General features: G+C 42.3%; 1 protein-coding gene across 1 annotated transcript in view; it reads left to right on the top strand.

The window, feature by feature from the left end:
- The window catches only part of GRIN2B (glutamate ionotropic receptor NMDA type subunit 2B), a 420,098-nt gene that overhangs the window by 211,209 nt on the left and 183,514 nt on the right, over window positions 1–25,375 (top strand). The window contains exon 4 of the mRNA XM_034645464.1: window positions 20,448–21,046. Coding sequence (XP_034501355.1) covers window positions 20,448–21,046 — 599 coding nt within the window. The remainder of the gene's footprint in view (window positions 1–20,447; window positions 21,047–25,375) is intronic.

Genomic DNA, 25,375 nt, shown 5'->3' with positions numbered 1-25,375 from the left:
GTAGGTGGTAGAGTTCTGTTCCAACCTAGACAATTTACCACAGGGCTCCTGCAGTAGAGGGCTTTCCTATTATATTATTTTACTGTTTACTTTTTGCTCCTCTGCCAGACCATGAAAGCTTAGGCAAGAAGCTCCTGTCTCTGTCCCCAGCCTCTCATCTAGTGTCTGGTGTTTATGAGGTCCTTGATAAATATCTGCTGGAGGAACAACCTAATAGAACCTTTACTGTCTTCAGAGCTAATGCCTCACTTACTCTTCAGCTGTTCCCACTCTAAGAATTGGCTTCTCACCCTGCAAATAACTGGTAATAATCACCACCACCAGCACCACCACCACCACCATCATCATCTTACCTGTCCTCCATGAAAATGTTCCTGATTCCTGCTCACAGGGGATGCTTTTACTTCTAAGCACCATGACATTTATTTTCATTCACTTTGTGATAATGACATTATACTTGCATTATTGTTGTTTGCATGTTCCAGGTGTCAGAACTGCAGACTCTTTTCCATAAGGGATTGCTTCCCATACATCTTGCATCCTCAGTGTTTAGGAAAGGGTCTTCCAAGGAGTGTGTGTTCAGGAATAACTAAATGCATGTTATGTCTTCAGAAGTAAGTATTTAAGGTTAGACTGTTCATAAAACACATTCCGCAACTAGAGCTCTTGATAAAAAGACTTTAGCAAAGCATTGCTTTATTAGCTCTGTTGTATAAATTTATAATTTCTAAATTATATGTACTCTTACTTTGTACATTTGACCTTGCAAGATTAGTAACCCAGTGGGTGTTAATCCCTTCTGCTAGGCTCCTGTCCTCCAATTAAGGCCTGTAAGATCAGACTAAATGCCTGTTCTAGACTCAACAATTTCATTATTCCCATCCATATTACTCCTAGTTTCTATCCCAGGTATGAGTGTTCTCTGATCAAGTTGGCTTGAACCCACATTGAGCTAATGAGCCGTAATTAACCCACCTGGATGTTTACCTTTCATCTCATTACACTTCTCTTTTTTCACTTTTTTATAAAAACTCACTTGCAAAATTAACTAAATTGGGCCCAAAGTGGTTCTATCTTTATCTAATGTGCGTAACTGGTTTGCTACTCATTTGTACCAGTCATCAGCTTGGGTAAAAAGAAGGGCCACATCTTTTGGTTTTTGATTTGCTGTTAAAACTCTCTCCTAAATTAACAGGAAAAACAATTTCACCCTTTGAAGGTCTCCCTAATATCCATGCCAGATTTCTCAAGAACACTAAGAGTTTACTTAGGCCATGGTTCAGCCTGATTCTAGACCTCAGATGGAAAGAGAACTGTACATTCTGAGCAATCTTCTGGTAGACCTTGACTTTTTTTTTTTCCTCCTAGTTTGTCTTTGGCTTGCAATATTTCAAGTTGTATTCATTTTCTCCTTCACTGATCCCAAGATAGGTCCACTCTTCTGAGATGTTTATGTCTGGAAGGACTTCCAGAATCAGCCCTATACTGTGTTGAAACTGGTCCTCCTTCATGAACTTCTTTATTTTTTTTTTAATTTTATTTTTTTTAANAAGGACTTCCAGAATCAGCCCTATACTGTGTTGAAACTGGTCCTCCTTCATGAACTTCTTTATTTTTTTTTTTAATTTTATTTTTTTAAAATTTATTCGATAGAGATAGAGACAGCCAGCGAGAGAGGGAACACAAGCAGGGGGAGTGGGAGAGGAAGAAGCAGGCTCATAGCAGAGGAGCCTGATGTGGGGCTCGATCCCATAACACCGGGATCACGCCCTGAGCCGAAGGCAGACGCTTAACCGCTGTGCCACCCAGGTGCCCCTCCTTCGTGAACTTCTAATTCTTTACATAGAGGTGGGTTCATATTGCAGAAGCCCCATTATCTCATGGAGGAGTCCCTCATTTTCCTTTTCTGTCAGCTGTCTCGGTTGAACTATATCAATCTACAGAAGAGTTTCTAGTAATTTTGAAGAAGTTTGAACCTTCAAACTCCCAATAGGATCTTTGACTCCTTATTACTTCCCCCACCTCTTCTCCAGAAGATCAGTGTTGTCCATACCAAGAATGATACTTTTGCTATGCTCTGAAAGTCTTTTACTTCTCCCCAAGGAGAGGATGTGTTTAGTAGTCTTTGGGTGCTTCTGGGAAGATGCAGACTTTTTTTCCAAAGCGATTCTCTGTGTCCACCTTGATGAAGAAGCATCCAACCACTATTACTAATGTTACGTTTGTTCTATGTCACCATGACCTGCTTCATGTATTTAACAGATGTGCATTCTCTATGTAGAGATCTTTCTGTGTTGACTCCCTTCTGCCTTTTTTTGCACATGTACACACAGTGCAGGTGTATGCACACACAAAGTCACAACTGAGAGCATTAGCTATTTCAGATAATGTAACAATTGAATTTGGGAAAAACAAGGAAAATTTGGGCCTCTGAATAAAGAAAATTTTGTCTCTTTCATAGAGCCTTGTGGTTTCTATATGGCTAAATGGAAGGAATTTGTGAAGTTTGTGGTTGGGAGTCTATGTCTGTGGATGGAACACTGGTCGCTTCTGCAGTTCTAACCATCCAATTCCAACCCAACACCCCCACTGGACTCCCGCTGTTCAAGGGTTCCTACTATTCTAGTCTTTGAGCGTGAAATTTCCTCACAACTGTAATCATTGACATCACTGGGTCCCTTCCAGAGAATGGACCAGAGATCGTTTATTTTACCATTGAGGGTTGGTAAGAATAGAGTTTGAGATTTTGCTAAATGAGAATACATTAGGTACAGAGCTGGGGGTGGTTTTGATGAGGAAGAATAGTGTTGGTGAGTGTGATTATTTCTGTAGACCTGTGAAGATATTTAGAAATTAGTTGATTTGTAAAAGAAAAAACAAATCTGTTGCAAGGCTGTTGTGCTGCCTGTGATAGAAATGTACTGTCTTAAATGATCTGTATATTTAGAATTTAAACTTACTATTTCTGCCTATCTCCTCTAACTCTTAGTTCAAGTATTCTGTGTGTAGATTGTTCTTACATATTTGGAAAGGGACAGCGTAGGAACCCATGCTGTTCTGTGTTGTACTGAGGGTCCAGTTAAACTCAGAAGCTGTATTTAATCAAATAGAACGGATACTTTGACAATAAGGCCCATAAAAATGACGATGAATTTGTCAACCAGTCTGTAAATAGGTACAAAATAAAACTTTTCCTTGCTTATATTTTTAGCCATCATGTGTGGGGAGTAGAGTCACGCTTCATGTGTCTGAAAATTGACTGTGTGTCAGGCACTGTGCTAGGCAGTTTCCTGTGTATTGCCTCATCTGATCCTCTTTACAACGCTATAAATTGAGAATTAGCACTTTTATTTTCTAGAAGGAAATAGTGGTTGGATAAATGAAGTAACTCTCTAAGATTACACACGTAAGAAGTATCTAGATTTGAATATGAATTTTTTATAATAATTTTTTATTATGTTATGTTAGTCACCATCCAGTACATCCCTAGTTTTTGATGTAAAGTTCCATGATTCATTAGTTGCGTATAACAGCCAGTGCTCCATGCAATACGTGCCCTCCTTACTACCCATCATCAGTCTATCCCCTTCCCCCACCCCCTCCCCTCTGAAGCCCTCAGTTTGTTTCCCAGAGTCCATAGTCTCTCATACTTCATTCCCCCTTCTGTTTACCCCCCCTTCTTCTTCCCTTTCTTCTCCTACTGATCTTCCTACTGCTTATGTTCCATAAACGAGTGAAACCATATGATAATTGTCTTTCTCTGCTTGACTTATTTCGCTTAGCATTATCTCCTCCAGTCCCGTCCATGATTTTTTTTATTCCAAATCCAGTTCTTTTTCCATAGTCCAAGTGTGCTGCTTCTCTTACTTTCTGTTTTTTTAAACCTTGACTTCCTAGTAATCTTTTTATTTATTTATTAAGAGATTTTATTTACTTATTTGAGAGAGAGTGAGAGAGCACAAGTGATGGGGAGGGGCAGCGGGAGAGGGAGAAGCACACTCCCCACTGAGCAGGGAACCCACTGTGAGGGCTCGATCGCAGGACCCCAAGATCATGACCTGAGCCAAACGTAGACGTTTAGCTGACTGAGCCACCCAGGTGCCCCAGTAAGTCTTCCTTTTAAAACCTTGTAAGTTTATGCCTAAGAAAGGGATATGTTTTTGTTCATATCTGTTGCATAGCTTGCTAAAGCGAATAGTTTTTAATCTCCAAGTAGACACTAAACCATCAAGTAAATCATTTGACTTTCCCTCCAAGTGAATTGTACTGACTTGCTGTGCCAAGTTCTGTGTTAGGCATTTGTTACATACTAAAGAACCAGTGGCTGGATAGATGAAAGAAGATGGGAGAATGTTGTCAGTGTGTACTCTTACCCTTTCAGGGGTATGCCTGAGAAGTTGGGAGCTTTGCACAAAGCTCTGCTTGCAAGCTTTGTGTTGAAATGGTAATCCTAAAGGCTAAGTTAAAGTTTACTTGACCTTTAATCTCAGTGCTAAAAAACACTGTAACCTCCTTGTACATCACAAATTTCAGTGAAATCTATTAAACATGTCAGAAACGAGTCTTTCTGACAATTACTCAACCACCATTGTACAGAGGGTAAACTTAATATTTTACCTTGTATTTCCTGATACCCTCAGAATGAGCCAAATTTGGTCAAAGTCAATGAACATTCAGTTCTTTTGAAGTGATCATGGACAGACAGGTCCATATGAGGTGCCTGGGAGTTCAGAAGACAAAGCACTAAGTTTGATGCTTAGAGCCAGGTCCTCCATCCTAAACTCAAAAGGAAGTGGGAAATGAATTGATTTGAACAGAGTGCAGAGCAGCTGTAGGTACAATGAGGAAAAGGTGAAGATTGTGATGAATTTAGTTTTGTTCAGGCTGTACTGAAAATGGTACTGGAGAAAGAAGGGCAAGGTGGGAATAATTTCATTTCTTGCAACCGTGGGGAATGAGATGTAGTTAATATTGTAGAAAGCAGGATCCATATGCAGATCAACAGAAATTCAAACAAAATAGAACTTGAGGGGCGCCTGGGTGGCACAGCGGTTAAGCGTCTGCCTTCGGCTCAGGGCGTGATCCCGGCGTTATGGGATCGAGCCCCACATCAGGCTCTTCCGCTATAAGCCTGCTTCTTCCTCTCCCACTCCCCCTGCTTGTGTTCCCTCTCTCGCTGGCTGTCTCTATCTCTGTCGAATAAATAAATCTTTAAAAAAAAAATAGAAGTTCAGATAAAATAAATAGCTCCTTTCCTGAACTATTACTAGTTGGTCTGATGTTGCAGGAAGAGCCTTCCCCAAAGCCCAGTAGAGCTGTGTGTGGGTCCTGGTGGCCTTGGAGCACACGGAGGTGGCTGTCTCATCACTGTGTGTTATGTGGCTCTGCTCCTTATTTTCAACGTACGTGTACAATCTGCATACAAGATGTCAGATGTACCTGACATCACCCGCCAGCTTTTTTTCTTTATTTTGGGGGCACATTTGCAAGCAACTTCTTAACCTTTTCAATGCGTGTGAAAGGGATATAGTTTTGTTAATAAGCTTCTTACATAGCTTGCTAGAGCAAACATTCTTTATCTTCAAGGATACTACAAACCATCAAGTAAATCATTAGACTTTATCTACAAGTGAGTTGTACTGACTTGCTGTGCCCACTTCTATGTTAGCCCTGTCTTACGTACTGAACAAACACCAATAAGAAGGGCCTTGGGGGCAGGGTCTTATGTGAATGACCCTTGATTACTAGAGGGAACTCTGTCCAGCCACCCTTTCTGCTCCAGCAGTCTCAGGCTAGGCACTGATTCTCACCAAGGTAAAGGTCATCTAGGAAGATATCTTCCCTATGAAAACGGAAAACTGTAGAATAAATTCTAAGCCCGAAAGATAAAAAGCAAGAACATAGTAACTCATGGCAGCTTTTTTATTTTTAGTTAGGCTCTTTTGATTGGCAGGAGCAAAGACCAACTAAATTGTTTCAGAAAGAAGAAGAAAACCACACAAACAAACCAAACAAAAACAAAATACAGGGGAATTTATTGGGAGCTGTTCATGAAAAGAGCTGGAAAGCTGTGAGGAACTAAGACCACTCCAGGCTGGCTACCTGCTGGGTCTCTCTTGAAGACATCGTGGTCTGTATTTTAAAGTCTTTCTGATTCTCACATGACTTCTACTTCAGGCTTCCTCTGCCATCCCATAGCTTCTGTTTTCTCATTGTTTCACAGTGCTCATGACCTTGCTTTGTCATGGACCCTCATCTAGTTCATGTCATACATAAAAGACCCTCCCATGCTTTCCTGGGTTTTGGTTCAGATTCCTGAGAGAGACAGAGAGTCTGATGAGCTGGGCTTTTCTTTTCAGATCAGGCCCAGACTACTTTAGGGACAGGCTGCTTCCTGGACAGGCATCCACTCCTGGTGAATAGTATTTGTGCTGTACAAAGAGAAGCTGAGCCTGGGGGCAAGGGAGGTTAATCTAAAAGAAAAATTAGGCATGATTGATATACTTGATGACATATCAAAGAAGGAGGCTTAACTGTGTCTCTAGAAGTTACTCACTGAGCAACATGAAAACCCTCTTCTAGAATATTTTTAAAAAATAAACCCAATTATGTATCTGAAAAATTTTACTATGACCAACGCGGGAGATCTTTGCCTTTATGTGAAAGAGAAGAGAGGGAACCTGCAAGTTACTCTCAGGATTAAGAAGTTGAGAAAATTAAGGAGAGATGAATTTACCCTTCATCACCAAAGTTCCTTACTGAATTTCTGCACTCACTGAGCTCTTGAGGACATGTGTCCAACCCCTTTTACACTTGGAAGGACCTCTGGGTCAGATTGTGTCCTCTTTTTTTGGGGGAAAAATGGTGAGAAACTGTGTTACTGTGATATTACTCAGGAATGCCATTGCTGCTGTATATCCATTCAATTTCATGAGGCCAAGAATAAGAGATCTTAGAATATCCATTTGCTTTATCAGTAAGAAAGTAAGAAAAAAAAAAGAATATCATGCTTTCTTAATAGATTTGGAGGCAGTTTTGAGAACTGATAGCATTTAGTAGTCATCTATGTACTTTTAAGTGAATAGGGCACGGGAACTAACAAGTTGAACTCGAGAAAATTTGGTGTCAGGATGCTTTTGTGAGTTGCGTGGATTTAAATTTGCAATCCTAAGTCATCTCTATGTAAGGAACACTAAAGTGATTGACCTCTTGACCAATGTGCACAATTACTGAAAACTATTAGAGAGGCAAGGGGGAAAAAATCAGTGTCAAGAAAACAAATACACTGAGAGAAGGGAAAGACTAGGAATTATCATTCCCCTAGCTTTTCTGGAGGAACGCTGAACAGAAATCTCAACAAAATCAATTTGGAATTATTTGGAGAGAAGAAAGTTTTTTAACTGGATAGCCTGACTTCATAAAGGACAAGTCCTGTCATACTAATCCAATCTTCTGAGATGAAAATGAAAGGCTGGATAGATCAAGCAGATAGATTTATATATAATTCATTTAGACTGTAGAGTGCTGTGGATATGATACTGTATGGTATGTCCATCAGCCCCTACATGCCGCCTGAGATAGTGGACATCAGACGCTCATCGTCCACCTGAGGACAAATCTAAGGCTGAGCTCAAGGCCACTGTTACTTATATTTCTATCCACAGTCGTATTTGGATTGAAATGCATAGGTGTTTAATTTGCTGACTGCACAGAGCTAGTGGGAGAATTGGCAGGGAGAGAGATAAGTACAAAAAAGCTTAGGAAATATAACCGTCTAGCCGTACTGCCCTCTGTTCTCATCGTTCCCGTGATGTACTCTGAAACTCCTGTGATCACTTAACTTAGGACGGTCATCAATTATTTGGTATATTTTGTTCTTATCTTCCAATCAGCTCACACTAAGGATGAGGATGATGACTTACACTTCATTTACTGCCTCCCGTAGCACCTGATAGGTATTTAATAAATGTTTGATTGATTAACAAACAACTAATAAGATCATAGAGAACAGATTGTATGATGTCCAGTAGAAGGATACTGTAGGGTAATAACATGCATCAAATCTGTCACTTGTTAGCAGTATCCATGTGCTAGTGAATGGATGCATAGGAGTGAAGCTTAAGGAGCTCATGAAAATAATCTGTATTACTAGGAGAAGGTAGAATTTAACTAGATGACTGTGATCATTCATTCTGTGATTCACAAAATAGGAAGTGTAGATGGTTCAGATGTAGCTTATAGAGACGATTAAAGGAAGCTTGAAGATGTATGGTGCAGTGGTTGAATGTGTGCATTCTGAAGTCACACCTCGCCAGATTTTCAAACCAACAGTAACTTTGGGTGAGTTGCTTAATGTCTCCAAAGCTCACTTTTCCTATTGGTGAAATGGAGGGTAACAGGGCTTACTTCACGGGGATGTGAGAATTAATTGACCTAATACATGTATAGTATCTAATACACTATAAGCGACCCAGTAAATATTATAATGGGAACCATATTTTTCTTGAAGCAAGCCATCATCTATCTTGAAATCAGTTTGATTTAGTTCCATAAAAAATTTGAAGGCCTATTACATGCCTTTCATCAAGGAAAGCATGATAGCCAAAGGGCTTAATCTGCGGCATGATGGAATCAAGATAGACATAGGGAATAATTTCTGAAAGTCAAGATTGCCACTGGTCTAAGTAACTGAGCAAAACTGTGGAATTCTCTTTGAAGACTTGGAAAATAATCTAGTTCTACCTCACATTCTCCCAAACTGGTTTAATCACAGACCTGTCTAAGCTGGACTAGTGTCTTCTCAAGCCACTCTGGTTAATATCTGTTCTTTGAGATCTTGGGTTGGAATTATTTAATGGAGAGTTAAATAAACTGCGCTTATAAAAGATTAACATATTGGCACCTTTTAGCAATACTGAATTAATGTGAAAATGTCGTTGCTGAGCCATAAGGATACCCCCGTTTTGTTAGCATGGATCGGGATTCAGCAGCCAGCTAATGTGAACCTGATAGCTTCAGGTGAATTTCTCTACTGCCAGTTCTAAAGATAATGAGACTGTGAATGTAAGACTCATACTTATCTGGGATGACTCATCCATAGGCAGAAGCCCCACTGTGAAGGATCCAGATTAGAGATTAATAAATGCTACATCTGATTGTAACAATGACTCTTCTCCAGAGAGCTCTGCACTGCTTTCTGTTTGAAATGCCAACCATTTTCTTTTAAAGAGCTTCCCCCCCGCCCCCCGCTCGCATGCTCCTGTCAGAGGAAAAGTATTCAGGTGAAATGCTGTACACTGTAGAAATGCTGGAGACCACTAAATGTGGTTTAAAAACAAATAATCAAACTTCAGAATAAGAATGGGCCATTTGTTTACTTGCCAAGTTCTTATTTGCAGGAAGGATCTCACCAACTTTGATATCTCCCTTGAGTGAAAGCTGCTGCTTGTCCTCACTTGGCCAATCTTCCAGAGTCAAGACGAGATATTGACAGCATTTCACCTCCCCAAGACCCCAGAGAGAAGAATGGAAACACTGGTTGGGCAGAGGGTGTAGGCCACTTGGTACATTCCAATGGGGTCTTTTTCCATTGAACTGTAGGACTGTGGGAAAAGGAGGCAAAGAAGGAAAGATCTTCAGATGGGACTGCAGTGTTGACTATAGCAGTGACAAGGTGGTTTCTGGAAATGTTGGCAGAGTTGGTACCACTGAGTCACAGGGCACAGGCTGGGCCAGAGGGAGTGACACTTGAGTGAGTTTGAAGCTGCGTCTGCTGTATTCTGTACCTTCTAAATCAAGTATTCCTTCTTTGGGTTAAAAAAAACCACACAGGTTGTTTTCAAGGAATCATAGACAAGATTGGGTGGCTAGAAAAATAGTTTTAGTGTGTTTCTCTCTGTAGCAGTTGAGGAGCTGGGTACTGGTTCTAATTCACTGTGTTGTACTCTCAGTGAGACTTATATCCCCATGCCATCCAGTGCATGAGGAAAAGAAAATGAAGAGTAAGCAGTTAGGAACTCTGAACTCTTTTTTTTTTTAAGATTTTATTTATTTATTTGACAGAGATAGAGACAGCCAGCGAGAGAGGGAACACAAGCAGGGGGAGTGGGAGAGGAAGAAGCAGGCTCATAGTGGAGGAGCCTGATGTGGGGCTCGACCCCAGAACGCCGGGATCACGCCCTGAGCTGAAGGCAGACGTTTAACCGCTGTGCCACCCAGGCGCCCCAGGAACTCTGAACTCTTAAGGGTNCCCAGAACGCCGGGATCACGCCCTGAGCTGAAGGCAGACGCTTAACCGCTGTGCCACCCAGGCGCCCCAGGAACTCTGAACTCTTAAGGGTCCATTTCTAGTGCTAATAACCAGGAGGCATAAATTGAGGCATAGCAAAAGTAAGAGTTGAATAAATCTGGAAAAGGAGAGCAATTTTCAGTATAAAATGAAGACAATCTCAAGTCAACTTGGATGCAGCCAGTCAAATACTGGACACGAGTTTCACTCTATTGAGGCCACGCATACTGGAATCTGAACAGTGAGTCTAGGGAAGGTCAGAGAGCTGGGAAGACTGGGATAAACCCCACCAGGGGGCTGCCTACCACAGCATGGGGGCCGGCAAGCTCTGAGAGACCTGGTATGATTCAGATTGGCGTGGCTCTACAGGGATTTGATATAATAATGTACAAAGCAGCAAACTGTTGGCACTTTTTCAGGGACTGTGTAGAAGAGTTGGAAGTTCTGAGTAGGAAACCTCATCCAAAAGTGAGGGGATAAAACTCAGGACCATGAAGAAGACACTTAGTCCTTTGGATTGGACCCATGGTGAGGCTGTTAGGAAGGAAGGCTTCTTCTGGGTGGACATGTCTGTACTCAGCCAGGCTCACATCAGATGCACCAAATTCTGGGCTTAGAGGAGCCCCATCAGCTCTAGAAGATGTTATAGATGAGGAGAGTCCTTGGCCAGTCCCAGTTTAAAGATTGGAAGGCATGCCTGGTGGTTCAAGTTCTAAGTCCTACAGTTAAGAGAGGCCAAGATAGTCAGGTGCTGATGAGCTCTTGAAGATATGTATATATATTTTTAAAATGCCTGTATGCAATTTTATTTTCATTTCTAGAGCCCTTCTAAATGTGCTGTCTCTTTTAGATGGAGGACCAAATTGGTTTGGGAGATGTGAATAAATTCAAAGCCGCGTTGATTGTGAACAGCCGTACTTTGCTGATGTGAGGAAGCAGTGATCAGTTTTCCAATCCAGGGACTTAGGTATACCCATCACTGGATGTTTAGTGCAAAAAGCCTTCTCAGAAAACTTCTTTCTACCATTGGAGACAATGGCTTGTTAACCTGTGCCAAATGAGCATGGTTGGCCCAAATTCTAAATTCAGGGATGCTTTGTCTTTCTATATGGAGAAGGGACAGAAGCACAAGAACTCCCTGTTTTCCAGAGATCTCTTGAAAAGACCCATGTGTATGGACATAGTCACTATGTCTAGAACGAGTGCTTTTGTTATTTTCGGCAACAAATGAGGTGCTAACACTCATCACTTGATCAAATACAAAATGCCTTTTCTATCATTCCCCTCCTGTGATCACCTTCCCACTTCTGTACTCCCATTGGTATGTGAATGTGATGTTCTGATCAAATATGTATGAAGAGATGGGAATGTTAATTTATTTGAGACAAATGTCAACATCTTTATTCTGAAAAATGCTGCTAGTATGTCAAGTACTATCACCAGCTTGTATTTAACCCTGTCCTTTCATTAATAATCACAATTCTCTGTAAACTCTACCCCCTTGGCTCAAGTTAAGCGGAAAGACTTTGAAGGCGTAGGTAGTTTGGGAGGTAGTATTTCATACCTAATGCTTTTTTTGTTTTCCCTTGGTTATATTGTTTAGTTTTATGTTGCCTTTCTTTTTATCCTGTTAAATGCCCAGATCGATATTAGTGTTGGCTCCACACTCAGTCTGGGGCTTGAACTCACAACTCTGAGATCAAGAGTCACATGTGCCACCTGAGCCAGCCAGGTGCCCCCACACTTGATTTTATAAATTCACCTAAATAAATACAGTCTGATATTGATAATCTTACTGCCTAACAAATACTGCTGGTTTAATATTCACTCTATTTTTTTCTCTCTCCATTTCATTTTTTTCCCCAACTTTTCCTTTCTCCCCCACATTCTTCCCTTGCATTTATTTAAAAGTACTTTTATTCAACCACCGAACTTGTTTGTTGCTGAACTTGTCAGCTTGTTCTTTTATAGAAAAGAACCTCTTAATAAAAATACAAGCCAATCCATCTGAGAGTTGTTTTGATGTGCATAATGGAGTAGGCCATAGAGAGGAATTTTAATTTAAGATGAAATGAAATAGCCTTGTTAAGATTTTGGCAGTCCTGTTACCTTACAGGGGAGCGTGAACACATTCTAGAAGTTCTCTTAGTACTAGACAAGCCCTTTGCTCCCTTACTTAATTCTGTAATTCATTTGTGTATACTAGTGAGAGGAACTCTGCCTTTTTATTTTTCCTCTCTTATTGCCCCCTCTGTCTGTCTTATAATAAGCTTTCTTCTTGCTATTATGTTGTCTCTGAGTTCTGGAATGGGAAGAACCTTGTAGGCATTCTCAAAGTGAATACCGTTAGTTTGCTTCTCATCTGTGACTTACACTTCGCAATTGAAGCACATCCAAGAAGGAGACTCAGGGAACAAAATGGGGCAAAATTCAAGGAGAAAGCCAAATTATCTTCTGAAAAAGCAATTAAGAAAAAGAATGCTGGGGGCGCCTGGGTAGCGCAGTCGTTAAGCGTCTGCCTTTGGCTCAGGGCGTGATCCCTGCGTTCCGGGATCGAATCCCACGTCGGGCTCCTCCGCTGGGAGCCTGCTTCTTCCTCTCCCGCTCCCCTGCTGTGTTCCCTCTCTCGCTGGCTGTCTTTCTGTCACATAAATAAAATAAAAAAAAATCTTCAAAAAAAAAAAAAAGAAAAGAAAAAGAATGCTGGCTTCTGCAAGAGTTGTTTAGTATACAGAATTGTTCTTAAACTACCCCAATCTGCTTGAATTTTTGCTCCTGGGCTTTTGAAAACCCAGAGCGTTCTCCTTTGTGTGCAAAGGTTTAAAAAAGAATGGATCTGGCATTTAGCAGGCAGGAAAGATCCTGATTCTCCACCAGTGAGCTTCCGTCATGTGTCTCAGTCATGATATTTCTGAGTAATGGCAAGGCTGGAGAACATCAGGCACTTTCCCTATCTTGCAAGGCATTGCTCACAAAACTCTGACACTATTCAGAGCCACCTGCAGTAGCTAACACCGGCAGCCTTAGTCACCTGAAAAACCATAGTGTGGAATCAGAATTTCTAGTCCCCAAAGGAGGGAGTTTCTTAGAGTTAGGTGGGGAGAGAACATCCTTCCCTTATTTGGGAGAGAAGAGATTTTGTCCTCCATATTCCACTTCTACTCTGCTTAGTGTGAAAAAAGAAAAGAAGAAATAGCTAGGAGTAGGTGAGCAGGTGGGCAACCCTCACCTCTTACCCCATCTTAGGGCAGATGGGCAACCTTCCATACTTATTTCCTAAATCTGGTGGTAGTGGAGAAAGTTTTCAGATAGTCTAGCATTTCTAGCCTTTTCTCAAACACAGATCCTCCCAAAGAACTTAATTTAGAAAGGAGAACCGGATTTCTTCACTCATATACTAGGAGGAGGGACTAGAAGGAAAATCAGGTTTATTTAATCTGATTCTATGTTAATGTTCTGGCAGGATCCTAATCCCTATGATGTTATGAAGTGCTCAGATTTGAATAATGTAAAAGACTTTGTGATACTAGAAAAACATAATCTCAATTGGAAAGCCAACAAAGATAAACTGGAATTGAGGATTATCTGGTTGCAACATCAGTTACTACATTTTTAAATTCAAGTAACATCTACTGAGGCCCTGTTTTAGGTACTGAATTGTGGCAGTGAACAAACAGTGATGATCCTTGCCCTCCTGGTGTTTACACTCTAGTTGGGAAGAGGCAGTAAGTTCATAATAAACATATCAAAGTACTCATGTAGTCTGTCAGATGGTGGTAAATGCTAAGGCAACAAGAAGAAATGGAGCAGGATAAGGGGCCAGGCAGGTGTTAGTATTCTGTTGTAGGGCCAGGATTGGGCTTTGTTGAGAAGTTGAGGTTTTAGCAAAGACTTGAAACAGGTGCATGTGGATACCCAGGTAGCTGGAAGAAGATGGTTCCAGGCAGAGAAAATAGCTAGAATAAAGGTCTGGAGCAGGAGTGTGTATGTTCAAGGGAGATCAGGGTCCCTAGGCAGAGTGAGAGGATGGGAGGGTGGGACCCTTGGGGCAGTGGCTGTCCAAATCAAGAGTGTTGGCATTTTCTTTTTAGTGGATTGGGAAGCCATCAAGGGTTTGGGGCAGAAAAAACATCTTATGATTTAATTTTTATTTTTTTTATATTTTTATTTTTTTTTAAGATTTTATTTATTTATTTGACAGAGAGAGATAGCCAGCGAGAGAGGGAACACAAGCAGGGGGAGTGGGAGAGGAAGAAGCAGGCTCCTAGCGGAGGAGCCTGATGTGGGGCTCGATCCCTGAACGCCAGGATCACGCCCCGAGCCGAAGCCAGACACTTAACGACTGTGCTACCCAGGCGCCCCATGATTTAATTTTTAAAAGGATTATCCGGCTCCTTTTTTGAGCATGGTTTGTAGGGGGTAGGGGGGCAGAGGCAGGGAGATCAGTTAGCAGGCTGTTACAGTGACTGGCTGAGGGATGTTGGTGGCTCAGACAGAGCTGGTGAAAATAGGTGGTATTCTAGATACATTTTGAAAGTCAGCAGTCAAGAGAAAGAGAGGAGTTAGAACCAGAGGGATTGACTTGCCTTTAACTGAAATGGGAATGGCTGAGTCCAATTTTGGAAATGCTGACCATAGTTTCTAAGATATCCAAGTGGACATGCAGAATAGGTAGTTTGATACATAAGTTTGAGGTTTTGGAGAAAGAAGTGTGAGAAAGATTGGCATATAAATAGGATTTAAATCAGGAGATGGAATGAGATCTCTGAGGAGGTGAATGTTGATAGAAACAACATGAGGACCAAGGATTGACCCTGGGAGACTCAGCTTTAAAAGGTCAGAGGAAAGAGAAAGAACCAGCAAAGGAGACAGAGGAATAGCAGCCAGTAAGCTAGGAGGAAGGTCAAGAGAATGTGAAGCCCTGGAAACCAAGGAAAGAAAGCCTAGCTAGGAGCCAAGTGATCAGCCATGTCAAATGCTCCTCATAGGTAAAGGATGAGTGCAGGAATGCCGACAACACCGACTCCATTTTTGGCCCTACACCTTGCGCCCACCTCTGGCGCACAGGTGGCACCACTTGAGATAACTAGTAGAGATGCTCTGGTGCACAGATAGAGCCACTTTAGATGACTACCCTGTGACCTCACCACCATGCTGCTCACTCCACGAAAGCTGCGGATTGAGGTCTGGATAGGGATGGTGAATAGCTGTGTAGAGTTGTGGATCATCTGTCTGCCCATTCCTCTCAGTAACTTACTCTAAACAAAACTCTTGTGTAAATGGTATGGAACGGTTTGCTTTGTGTTTCGGCATTAAAGTGTCTTCTCAGTCTGGAGGGTACATTAATGACTCTAACAATGATTGCAGATGGACATTGGAGTTGACAATATCAGGGTCACCTCTGCCTTTCATAAGAGGAGTTTTAGTGAAGTTAAAAGTCTGGTTGGAGGTAGTATAATAGAGAATGGGAGAAGAGGAATTGGAGGAAGTGAGTATAGATGATGTTTTCAAGAAATTCGTGGCAGAGGAGTAAGGAAGGGGCCACTAGTATTTTCTGCTTCTCTGCCTGGCTCCAAGGGGGATGCCCTCACATTTTATAAAAGAGTGATTTGTCTATATCTACCTATATCTATATCTATATCTATCTATATCTATATATCTATTCAGGCAGAGCTGATTTCTGTGAGGCCAGTATGTGCCATCAGCATAGAAATTTGGAACCAAAAAAAAAAAAAAAGGGGAAAGAAATTTGGAACCAGATGAGACCATCAGTTATTTCAGTAATCTCTCACCCAATAAAGGAACCTTCTTTTTTAATATTAATACAAAAACATTTTTTTTCATATGCCATGTAGGGATCCAGAGATGCATAAGGCACAGCTCCTGCTCTTGAGAAACATGTTTTTTTAGTGGGAGGAGGGAGGCATTTTTGCTTCCTGTGTGATAAATATTAAGGTAGAGGCACATACAAAATATTGTGAAAGTACAGGGCAAAGAGAACTAACTTACCTGGGGAAGTTAGGCAAGATGATATGCATGAAAACCTGACACTTGAACTAGACTTTAAAGGTGAGCATGACATTTTCCAGGCAGAGTGCTGGGGAGAATCTCTTTATCAAATAATAATCCAGCTCCTGTTCAAACGCTTACAGCAACAGAGAACTCACTATTTTATGAGTTTCATTCCATTCTAAACAGCTATAATTGTTGCACACCTGTTTCTTCTGTTGAACTGAATAAGGACGTTTAATATTTCTACTCATTAGTCCCCGTTTTGTCCTCTGGAACTAATGGGAAGAGACTTGTCTTCCTGACTTTTAGGTCATTTCTTGTGTTTGAAAATAGATATTATGTTTTCTTTTAAGGCCATCTCGTTTCCGTTTTGAAAGAGCGAACTGAATAGTCTCAGGTTGGGTTCCCAGGGAAGCGGACCCTGAGACCAAGGTGAGCATACAGGAGGTTTATTAGGGAGTGCTCTTGAGATCATCACTATGAAAAGAAAAGATCAGGCAGAAGTGGGCAGAGGGAGAAGTAAAGAAGTGATGTAGTTTTAATGGAAGCTCCAGCCAACCCTGTGGGAAGTTCTGAAAATCAACTGATCCTTCAGAGGTATCTGGAGTCAAGGCAAGAGAACAAGGTCCATGACAAGCAGTCATTCAGGGCAGTTTATCCTGGAAGGGGGGCATGACTTTGGCCAATCAGCTGGAGAGATACAATTCCCAGAGTGGTCTGGCAGCTAAAATCTATTGCCAGGGGCATTATCAGCAGCTGCAGCAGTTAATTTTTTATTTCTGTAGTGGATCTGTGGGGGCTCTGGGTGTTGCAGAAGAGGAATCTCACATACTGCTAACTCTGTTTTGGAGACCAATGATAGAATGAAAAAGGGCTCATTTTCATTTCTTATTAGCAAGTAAATACCACGAAACATCAAAGTGATGAGGGGGTTCAACGTAATGGTTCTAGACTGACGGGGTCTACTGTACAATTGTATCTTCCCTGTGTTAATTATCTCAGTCATGGTGGCCCTTTGTACACGAGTGCTTTAAAGATGCTCAAAAGGCAAGGTGAAGAAGTACATTCATGCAATAAGTGTGACTGGAAATCTTCATCAGGAGATAAAAATGTAAGTGGGGAAGCATAGTGAGCTGCAAACTGAATTATACCCCTGTCCTTCATCCTAGAAGATGACACTTCTTGTGGTGATCACGATGTGTACTGGGTGCCTGCAAAGATGGATGCGTGGCCACCAGTCCTTTCCACTCCATGCACACATGAAGATTGCTGTTTGATTTGTGGCTTCGGCCATAATTTGCAAAGCCTGTCACTGCCTGCAACTTATAGTTAGCCCAAAGCTTTGTTGAAAAAGAGCTGTCCCATTCCCAACTGCTGTACAGCAGATTGATGTGTCAACTAAATTAATAACACTGGACCACTCATTATACTAGAAAACATTTGCCCGAGCCATAACTCTCTCTCTTGATTTCTGTTTGGCTTCATTAACCTCTTCTTAGTGCCACAGATAAAATGGCCATGTAAGGCATCCTTTATTTAATGAAGGATTGGCAAGATAAAAAGTTGAACGGGGCATCGATGGGAGAGAGGACTCAGAAAGGATGATTGTGGAGGATGATAGAATTAGTTAGACGAGGGTATGGAGGGGGTGAGCTGGAGCCATATTAGTTTTTCTCTCTTCTTACTTTTACCTTATATTATTGGTTTTCTTCACATAGTAGCTGGTGATTTCTTTAGGAGCCCATTTATAATTGTGAGAGGGTTTTAAGAGAAGACTAAGAGAGAAGGTGGTAGGGTTGGTATATACTAGGTTATTTTTCTTTTAAATTAATTTTCATTAGCATGGGCTCATTTACTATGGACCCTCATGGATTATCTCTCAGGGCCATCTCTCCCTGTGTATTTGAACCGGCTGTGGTCTCACAATAGATGGAGAGTTGTGTATATTCAAGAACCTCCTTGTGATAAGATATGTTCCCTTATCATAGAAAATGGGTTGAAGTCCTTTGTTTACAGTTGGGATTCCTTTCACCCTTAGCCTGTACATTTTAAGGTATATTTGGAAGGTTTTGTCACTTTGTTATATCCACTAGGTTTTGCGAAAACTCAGGTTGAAAAAGGGAATTTTGGGACTCCTCAAATGAAATGTTCGGAAGTAACAGGAAAATAAATAGCTTTTTCTCTAAAGCCTTTCTGGGGGGGGGGGGCTTCTGTCGCTGGCTTTCCCTTCCTGTTGTGGTTCTCTGTAGACCTCTGACAAGTCTTGGAATAATTAAACTTTGTTGTCCTGGAATCCCGCTGTAATCCTATAACCTAAGGACAAAGCCAGTATTACCTGAAGAAATAGCACTTGCATTGTAGTAGGAGACCAGGGGCAGGGGGCAGGGGCTGGCTGCAGTTCAGAATAAGCACACATGAAGTCCTTATTTTATTCTGAATGAATTCCCACTCCTCCCCACCCATCCTTCCTGCCCTACCCGCTCTGCTTCTCTGAATTCCTTGGTCCCGTGAGGCTCCTCTCTGACCAGATGTTTAAGCCAGAGGAGGGAGCTATGATAAGCACCACTCTACCCCTAGCAGGAAGAATTGCCCTCAAATGACTAAGCATCTTCTGTTTCCTTCTGGATTGCCTGTGGGAAATGTGAAAAGTTCAAGCCACATGAAGCAATCATCGCTCTGGTAGAGCCAAGGGGCTGGCAGCTTTCGTTGCCGAATCAGGGTCTCTGGATACCAGCTGGATATTTCCCAACCTGTATTTTTTCCAATAGTGGGTGCCCCCCAAATACTCAGCAATTTCTCAGATGTACAAGAATATGTTCCTGAACTAAGAAATCACTATATAATTTTGTTTAAAAGCCTGGTCTCTCATGACTGTACTTTGAAGCTCTAGTCTGGGGGATAGAAAAGAACTGCCCCTTTTAGAAAGACACAGTTTTGTTCGCCTGGATTGTTCTAAAATGGAGATAAGCCATCAGATAAAAGATAGGGGCACTGACAAGAAAAGAGATGCCATTACCCAGGAGGAAGTCAGGGGAAAATGGATTGAGAACGAAGGACAAGGCCGAGAGGGTCTTCATCTTGTGGTTTCAGACTCTTCTAGCTGGAAGGCAGAGATAAAATGCAGGGCTTGACATCTCAGAACAGCAGGTGAAATACAGCTTAAAATGGGAGAAATTTAAAATGGCTTCTCCCTCAAAGGAGCGAGAAAAACAAGATTCTCAGAATTGACAGAGGTTATGTGTATAATACACAGGTCAGACTGAGACCTGTGGCATTAGACAGGTAAGAGGAAGAATAATCTTCTATGTGCTGCTCTGAAATAAACCTTAATCATACATGAGCTTGAATCCAAGTCCTTCTGATTGTAGCTTAGATACAATTTTTGTTTGCGCCTTACTCTAACTTGCATATCTCATTATCACAGCGGAAGACGAAAAACTCAATGTGTTATTAATTCAACAGTTATCTCTTTATAGAAAATAGACTGACCTACTCCCATGTGCTTCTCCTTGATGTCCATACCTGAGTACTACCCACCTGCTAGGCCAGTGTGCTTATACCACCTCCATCCATAGGTTGAAGGCTAGATGGATGGCATTTCCATTTATTCACTCTGAGTGATATATATCCACAGTTGTGATAAGCTCAAAAGGCTCAAAAAATGAAAAGCCTGTGTATCCCTGGAACTCATTTGACAGTGAAACCTGACCTGAACTGGTGTGAGGCCATTTAGAGTCTTTATCCCCCTTAATGCGACTCTTTCTGTTTCACAATAGAAATATTAACATATTTGATTGTAGGGATCTGCCCTGTGCTCCAAAGATTTCAGACAATGTGAATATAGATCTATGTTGATTTTTTCCCCTTAGAATCTAGGAGGTAGTTTTAGGAAGAAAGGTATTAGAAATGTTTGCAACTCAAACATCCCATTTTAAAAGGCATGTGAAAAAGTAAATAATGAACACAATCCTTTCTATACAATTGATTCAAACTTTCCCTTACCATCTTTGGTTTTTTTCTTTTCTTTTCTTTTCTTTTCTTTTCTTTTCTTTTCTTTTCTTTTCTTTTCTTTTTTTCTTCTTTTCTTTCTTTCTTTCTTTCTTTCTTTCTTTCTTTTTTTTTTTTTTTTACCTTTTTACTATTCTAGGATGAATCCTCCATGTTCTTCCAGTTTGGCCCATCAATTGAACAGCAAGCTTCTGTAATGCTCAATATCATGGAAGAGTACGACTGGTACATCTTTTCTATCGTCACCACCTACTTCCCTGGCTACCAGGACTTTGTAAACAAAATTCGCAGCACCATCGAGAACAGCTTCGTGGGCTGGGAGTTAGAGGAAGTCCTCCTGCTGGACATGTCCCTGGATGACGGAGATTCTAAGATCCAGAACCAGCTCAAGAAACTTCAAAGCCCCATCATTCTTCTTTATTGTACTAAGGAGGAAGCCACCTACATCTTTGAAGTCGCTAACTCCGTAGGGCTAACTGGCTACGGCTACACATGGATTGTGCCTAGTCTGGTGGCAGGGGATACGGACACAGTGCCCTCAGAGTTCCCCACCGGGCTCATCTCTGTGTCCTATGATGAATGGGACTATGGCCTCCCTGCCAGAGTGAGGGATGGAATTGCCATAATCACCACCGCTGCTTCCGACATGCTGTCCGAACACAGCTTCATCCCTGAGCCCAAGAGCAGTTGTTACAACACCCATGAGAAGAGAATCTACCAGTCCAACATGCTAAACAGGTGAGTGTGGGACAGAGGGCGCAGATGGCAGAGGTGAGGGGAGGGCCTTAAGGACTGGGGTTAGAGGTTCGGAAGGGCTGGGAAGAGCAGCTGAAGATGTCGGAGGTTGAAGGCCGGCCATTGGGATGGCAGTTGTTGGTGATGGTGGGAGTGTTTCAGATCCAAAGCTTGCTGTGCTGGGTTCCCGTTCTAAGAACTACACAACAGCTCCCACTTACTGATCACTTACTATGCACTAGGTGCTACTCAAGCATTTTGCAGGCCTGACCTCATGTAACTCTCAAAGCAATACTCTACTAGGCAGGTGTTCAGAGTTGCTTCCATTTTATGACTCAAGAAGATTAGGTGTGTAGATATAAACTGTCCAGAGTCAGTCTCCAAGGAAGAGGCTCAGTCTGGAGTTGTGGCCAGACCTCTGCGGGCCCCACATACTTGACCACCATAAAAGACACAATGGGCATAGACATGAGGGAGGACCTACCCTGTCCCTTTACTTAGGACCGCTGCTGTAGAGGGAGGGAATGGAGAATAGGTTACATGGGTCTGAAGGCGCATGAAGAGGGTCCTTCCCTTGGTTTTTGTCTCCTTCGCCTCTCTCTGCCTTTTAAGTGTGGCATGCTGCCATAGAGACGGCCTATCTAGTTGCTCTTAGTCTGATTTCTTCAGGAGGAAGAAGATATGGGTGGAGTTCTGCTCCGCTAACCTAACCTCATAATCCAGCCATGACTCCAGCATATCCTCTTGCGGGCGTTATGTGACTGTGTAGGGCAGAAGATTCTCTATGAGGCTTCTGTGGTTCTGTGATTTGTAGAAAACTGCTGCATATGAACACTGTAAAAATTCAGACAATGCAGAAGACCAGAAAGAAAAGAAAAAAATGGCCGTAAATCCAGGGAACCAGAGATGGTTATTGTGGAAATAATTAGTGAACATCTTTCTACCTGTTTCCTGATGGGAGTATACCTATATGCATATAAATCTATACTTTTACGTAAATGGAAACATAACTATACATGCTGTTCAATAACCTGACTTTCTTTGACTTGACAATATGTTTTGGGCCCTCCATTTTAAATTCATTATGAATTCTATCTGACAAATAGAAAGCTATGCAGAAAGCACATACTCCAGTACCATCCAGCTTAAATATAATATTAAAGTGTACTCTGGGGAGGTTGAAATACAATTAGTGGAGGTTGAAGGTATACCTACTTATACTTGTTTAACCTCTGGAAGGGAGTTGGACTGAAGCCTCTTGGCTAAACTCTTAATTCAGAGTTGCAACTAAAGCTACTTTTTTTTTTTAAAGTTTATTTATTTTAGAGAGAATGAGTGAGCGTGAGTGGAGGAGGGGCAGAGGAAAAGAGAGAGAGAGAATCCTCAAGCAGACTCCCTGCCAAGTGCAGAGCCCCAGAGCCCTATGCGGGGCTCGATCCCAGGATCCTGAGATCATGACCTGAGCTGAAATCAAGAGTCAGACTCTACCCAGGTGCCCCCTAAAGCTCCTTTTAATGTAGCCCTATCTGTGATCCAATCCTAATATTATTCCACCTTGAACTCTGCTTTCTGCCATGCCTAGTTATCACTGCTTGTTTGGTACAGTCTTGGTTTTCTTATTCCCTCTCTAGTCATTCTGTCTCAAAGTCCTTGGCATGTTCGTCTTCCTTTAGACCTCTCTTAAATATTGATTCTTCTCAGGGTTATGTCCTAGACCCCCTCTTTTGTCCTCCATTGCCAGGGCTACAACTGACGTCTTCAGTTCCCCCAAATTGACCTCTGGCTGAAACCTCTCCTGGGAGCCCCAATCTGTATTGCCAGCTGTGACTGGATAGGCTCCTTTGGATGCCACAGGGCCTTAGAACACACCATATCAAAGCTGACCTGCTCTCTCTCCCATTCCCCTCCCACCCTCTTCCGGGCAAATCAGTACCACCTGTAAAGGCTACATCCTATTACCCATTGCCTCAAGTAAAAATCGCCTGGGTGTCCTTGCTTTCACACGCCCGCCATCTCCTAGCTGACCGTTTCCTAGTGCCATTTCCCACGGATTTCCTCTGGAGTGTGCCCACTGGCTGCATCCATCCCCAGGGCGCTGTGTCTGTTGTCAGCTCTTCTTACCTGCATTGCTGCAGGGCCTCGTAAATATCTTCTGGCTCCCCGTACTGCTTCCTTCCAATCTACATTGCAGCCAGAGTGATCTAAAATGAAAATGTGATTTCATCACTCTTGCACTTAATGCCTTTCAGCGGCTTTTCATTGCTCTTGTAATGAAGTTCCATCTCCTTGATGTGGTTTATCAAGTCTTCCACTGCCTAGGCCCGCCCGTCTTTCCAAAACTGTCTCCTGCCATACTCTCCCTCAAACACTGTATTCTTGCAATGCTGAACCTGCTTTAGTTCTTTGAAAATACCGTATTCTTTCTCTATTCTAGCTCTTTTCTCTCCCTTGAATATATTTCCCAGGAGCCCCTTCCCACCAGGAGGTAAATGCAAATGCTCCTTCACCTGCCTCCTTTCCATTCCTCAGGCTTTGGTCCCAGCCTCACTTCCACTGAGAAAGCTTTCCTGGACCCTGGACTAATGGGACCCTGTTATGTGCTTTCGCTGCATCTTAGGCTTTCCCAGTAAAGCCACTCTTGAGACAGTTCTAATATTGTGCTTTGTTATCACTTGTCCCTGTAAGTTCTGGGAAAGCAGTGACCTCTCTCTCCTACTTAGTTCCGTGTCCCTCCCTCTTAATGCTCTGTGTGGCAAAGGGAAGACAGACACCCAGAGTGAATGAATGACCTCCTCCAAGATGCTGAGCTGCCCAGTGCATTTACCTGCCCTGCAGGAGCTTTCTTGTTCTGTTCCTCTTTGCAAGATAATAGAGATTTCCTTGAAAAACTTAACTATTTATTTGGTTCTGTACTTTCAGGTTTTCTCCTGTGGTCTTTAGTGTTAAATTAAAATCTGATGCAGATTACTCTACCAAATACTGGTTCATTAAAACCAAGACTAACCAAAATATCTGCCAAACAATGCGAGGAAATCAAATGAGTGTTAACTTAAAGTCCATCAGTTCTGGTCCAGGAATGCCTGCTTTTACCCTAAAACTTTGTCCAGGTAAACTGTCATCTGTAGATATTCTCATTTGCCACTTGGCTTACTTTCCAGTAGAATGCACATGTTCTCCCTGAAGCCTGGTCTCTGACCACTATACCTTTAAAACCGCAGTTGGTTCTAACTTTTGTGACCCTGTCTTGTGGCCACTCGGAAAGGGAGCGTTCCTCAGACCTTATTGTCAAGACGGCCACGAATACCCAGCGCCATCTTTGCCAATGTAGCAGTCCTAAAAGAACAGGGATTACCCAGTCCAGATGATTTATAGGTTCCTTGAGTACCAGGGTAGAGCGGAGAGTCCACCTTGATTTCCCACGTGTACTGCACAAGAAGTGTTTTCAGACTTACCAAAGCACTTTTCCATGAAGGGTTTTCCTCGGTGAACTTTCTCTTCTGCCCCAGTTCTCTGATATTGTTTTGGGGAGTTTTGTATCTAACTGCCCACGAGACCTCTTCTCTTGGCTGTCTCTGCTGTCTGTATACCAGCATCCCTCACGCGCCCCCATCTCTTCCTCCTCTCAAGTGCAGCTACTCAGAGCTCTTGAATCCAATCTCTAGCCTCTCTTGAGAATATTTTAATATCCTTTTCTATCAAGGCCCAGAAAGGATTGGGGTTGACTAACAGGGACTATAAGGAGCTAGCCTCGAAGTCGGAGCTATTAACCATGTGGCACAGCACTCAGAATCATACGCGGAATTCAATTAGGCACACTCAGTCCCAGCTCCTCTTTTCCTGGACTGAAATCGGCCTCCCCCCACCCCCCCTTCAAGAGCTCTGGTCTCACTAGGGTCAGTGTTTTAAATAACAAACCAAGCAGCCACACCATTTAGCCACAGCAGGAGATCTTTGCAAATAAAATTGTTGCAAAGGATTGGTTGTTTTATGAGGATGACTTTTTCTTTGGCCTGCTGCTCATGTCTCTGCATCGGCAGCAGGAAGCCTTCTCAGGAGGTATCCAGGACTGACCCAGCCCTGGGTGACACCAGAAATGTAGAGGCAGGAAGTGCTTTCTCCTCTCGCCTTCTGAAAACCCAGGAACCTTAACAGGCCCTGTCCTCTCCGGAAGCGTTGTTAAGGGGGAGGTAAACCTCCCATTTATACCTTACCAAACTGTGCCTTTGTTTCTGGGGAGGGAGGTTCCAAAGTCTAGACTTAGGGAACAGGGATTGGGGACTCTATGTGATCACTGAATCCCAAAGAGAGACACACATTTGAAGTGATTCAGTT

Source organism: Ailuropoda melanoleuca, chromosome 16, assembly GCF_002007445.2.
Source record: "Ailuropoda melanoleuca isolate Jingjing chromosome 16, ASM200744v2, whole genome shotgun sequence".
Taxonomy (NCBI): Eukaryota; Metazoa; Chordata; class Mammalia; order Carnivora; family Ursidae; genus Ailuropoda; species Ailuropoda melanoleuca.
This window is presented reverse-complemented; position numbering and strand designations above follow the sequence as displayed.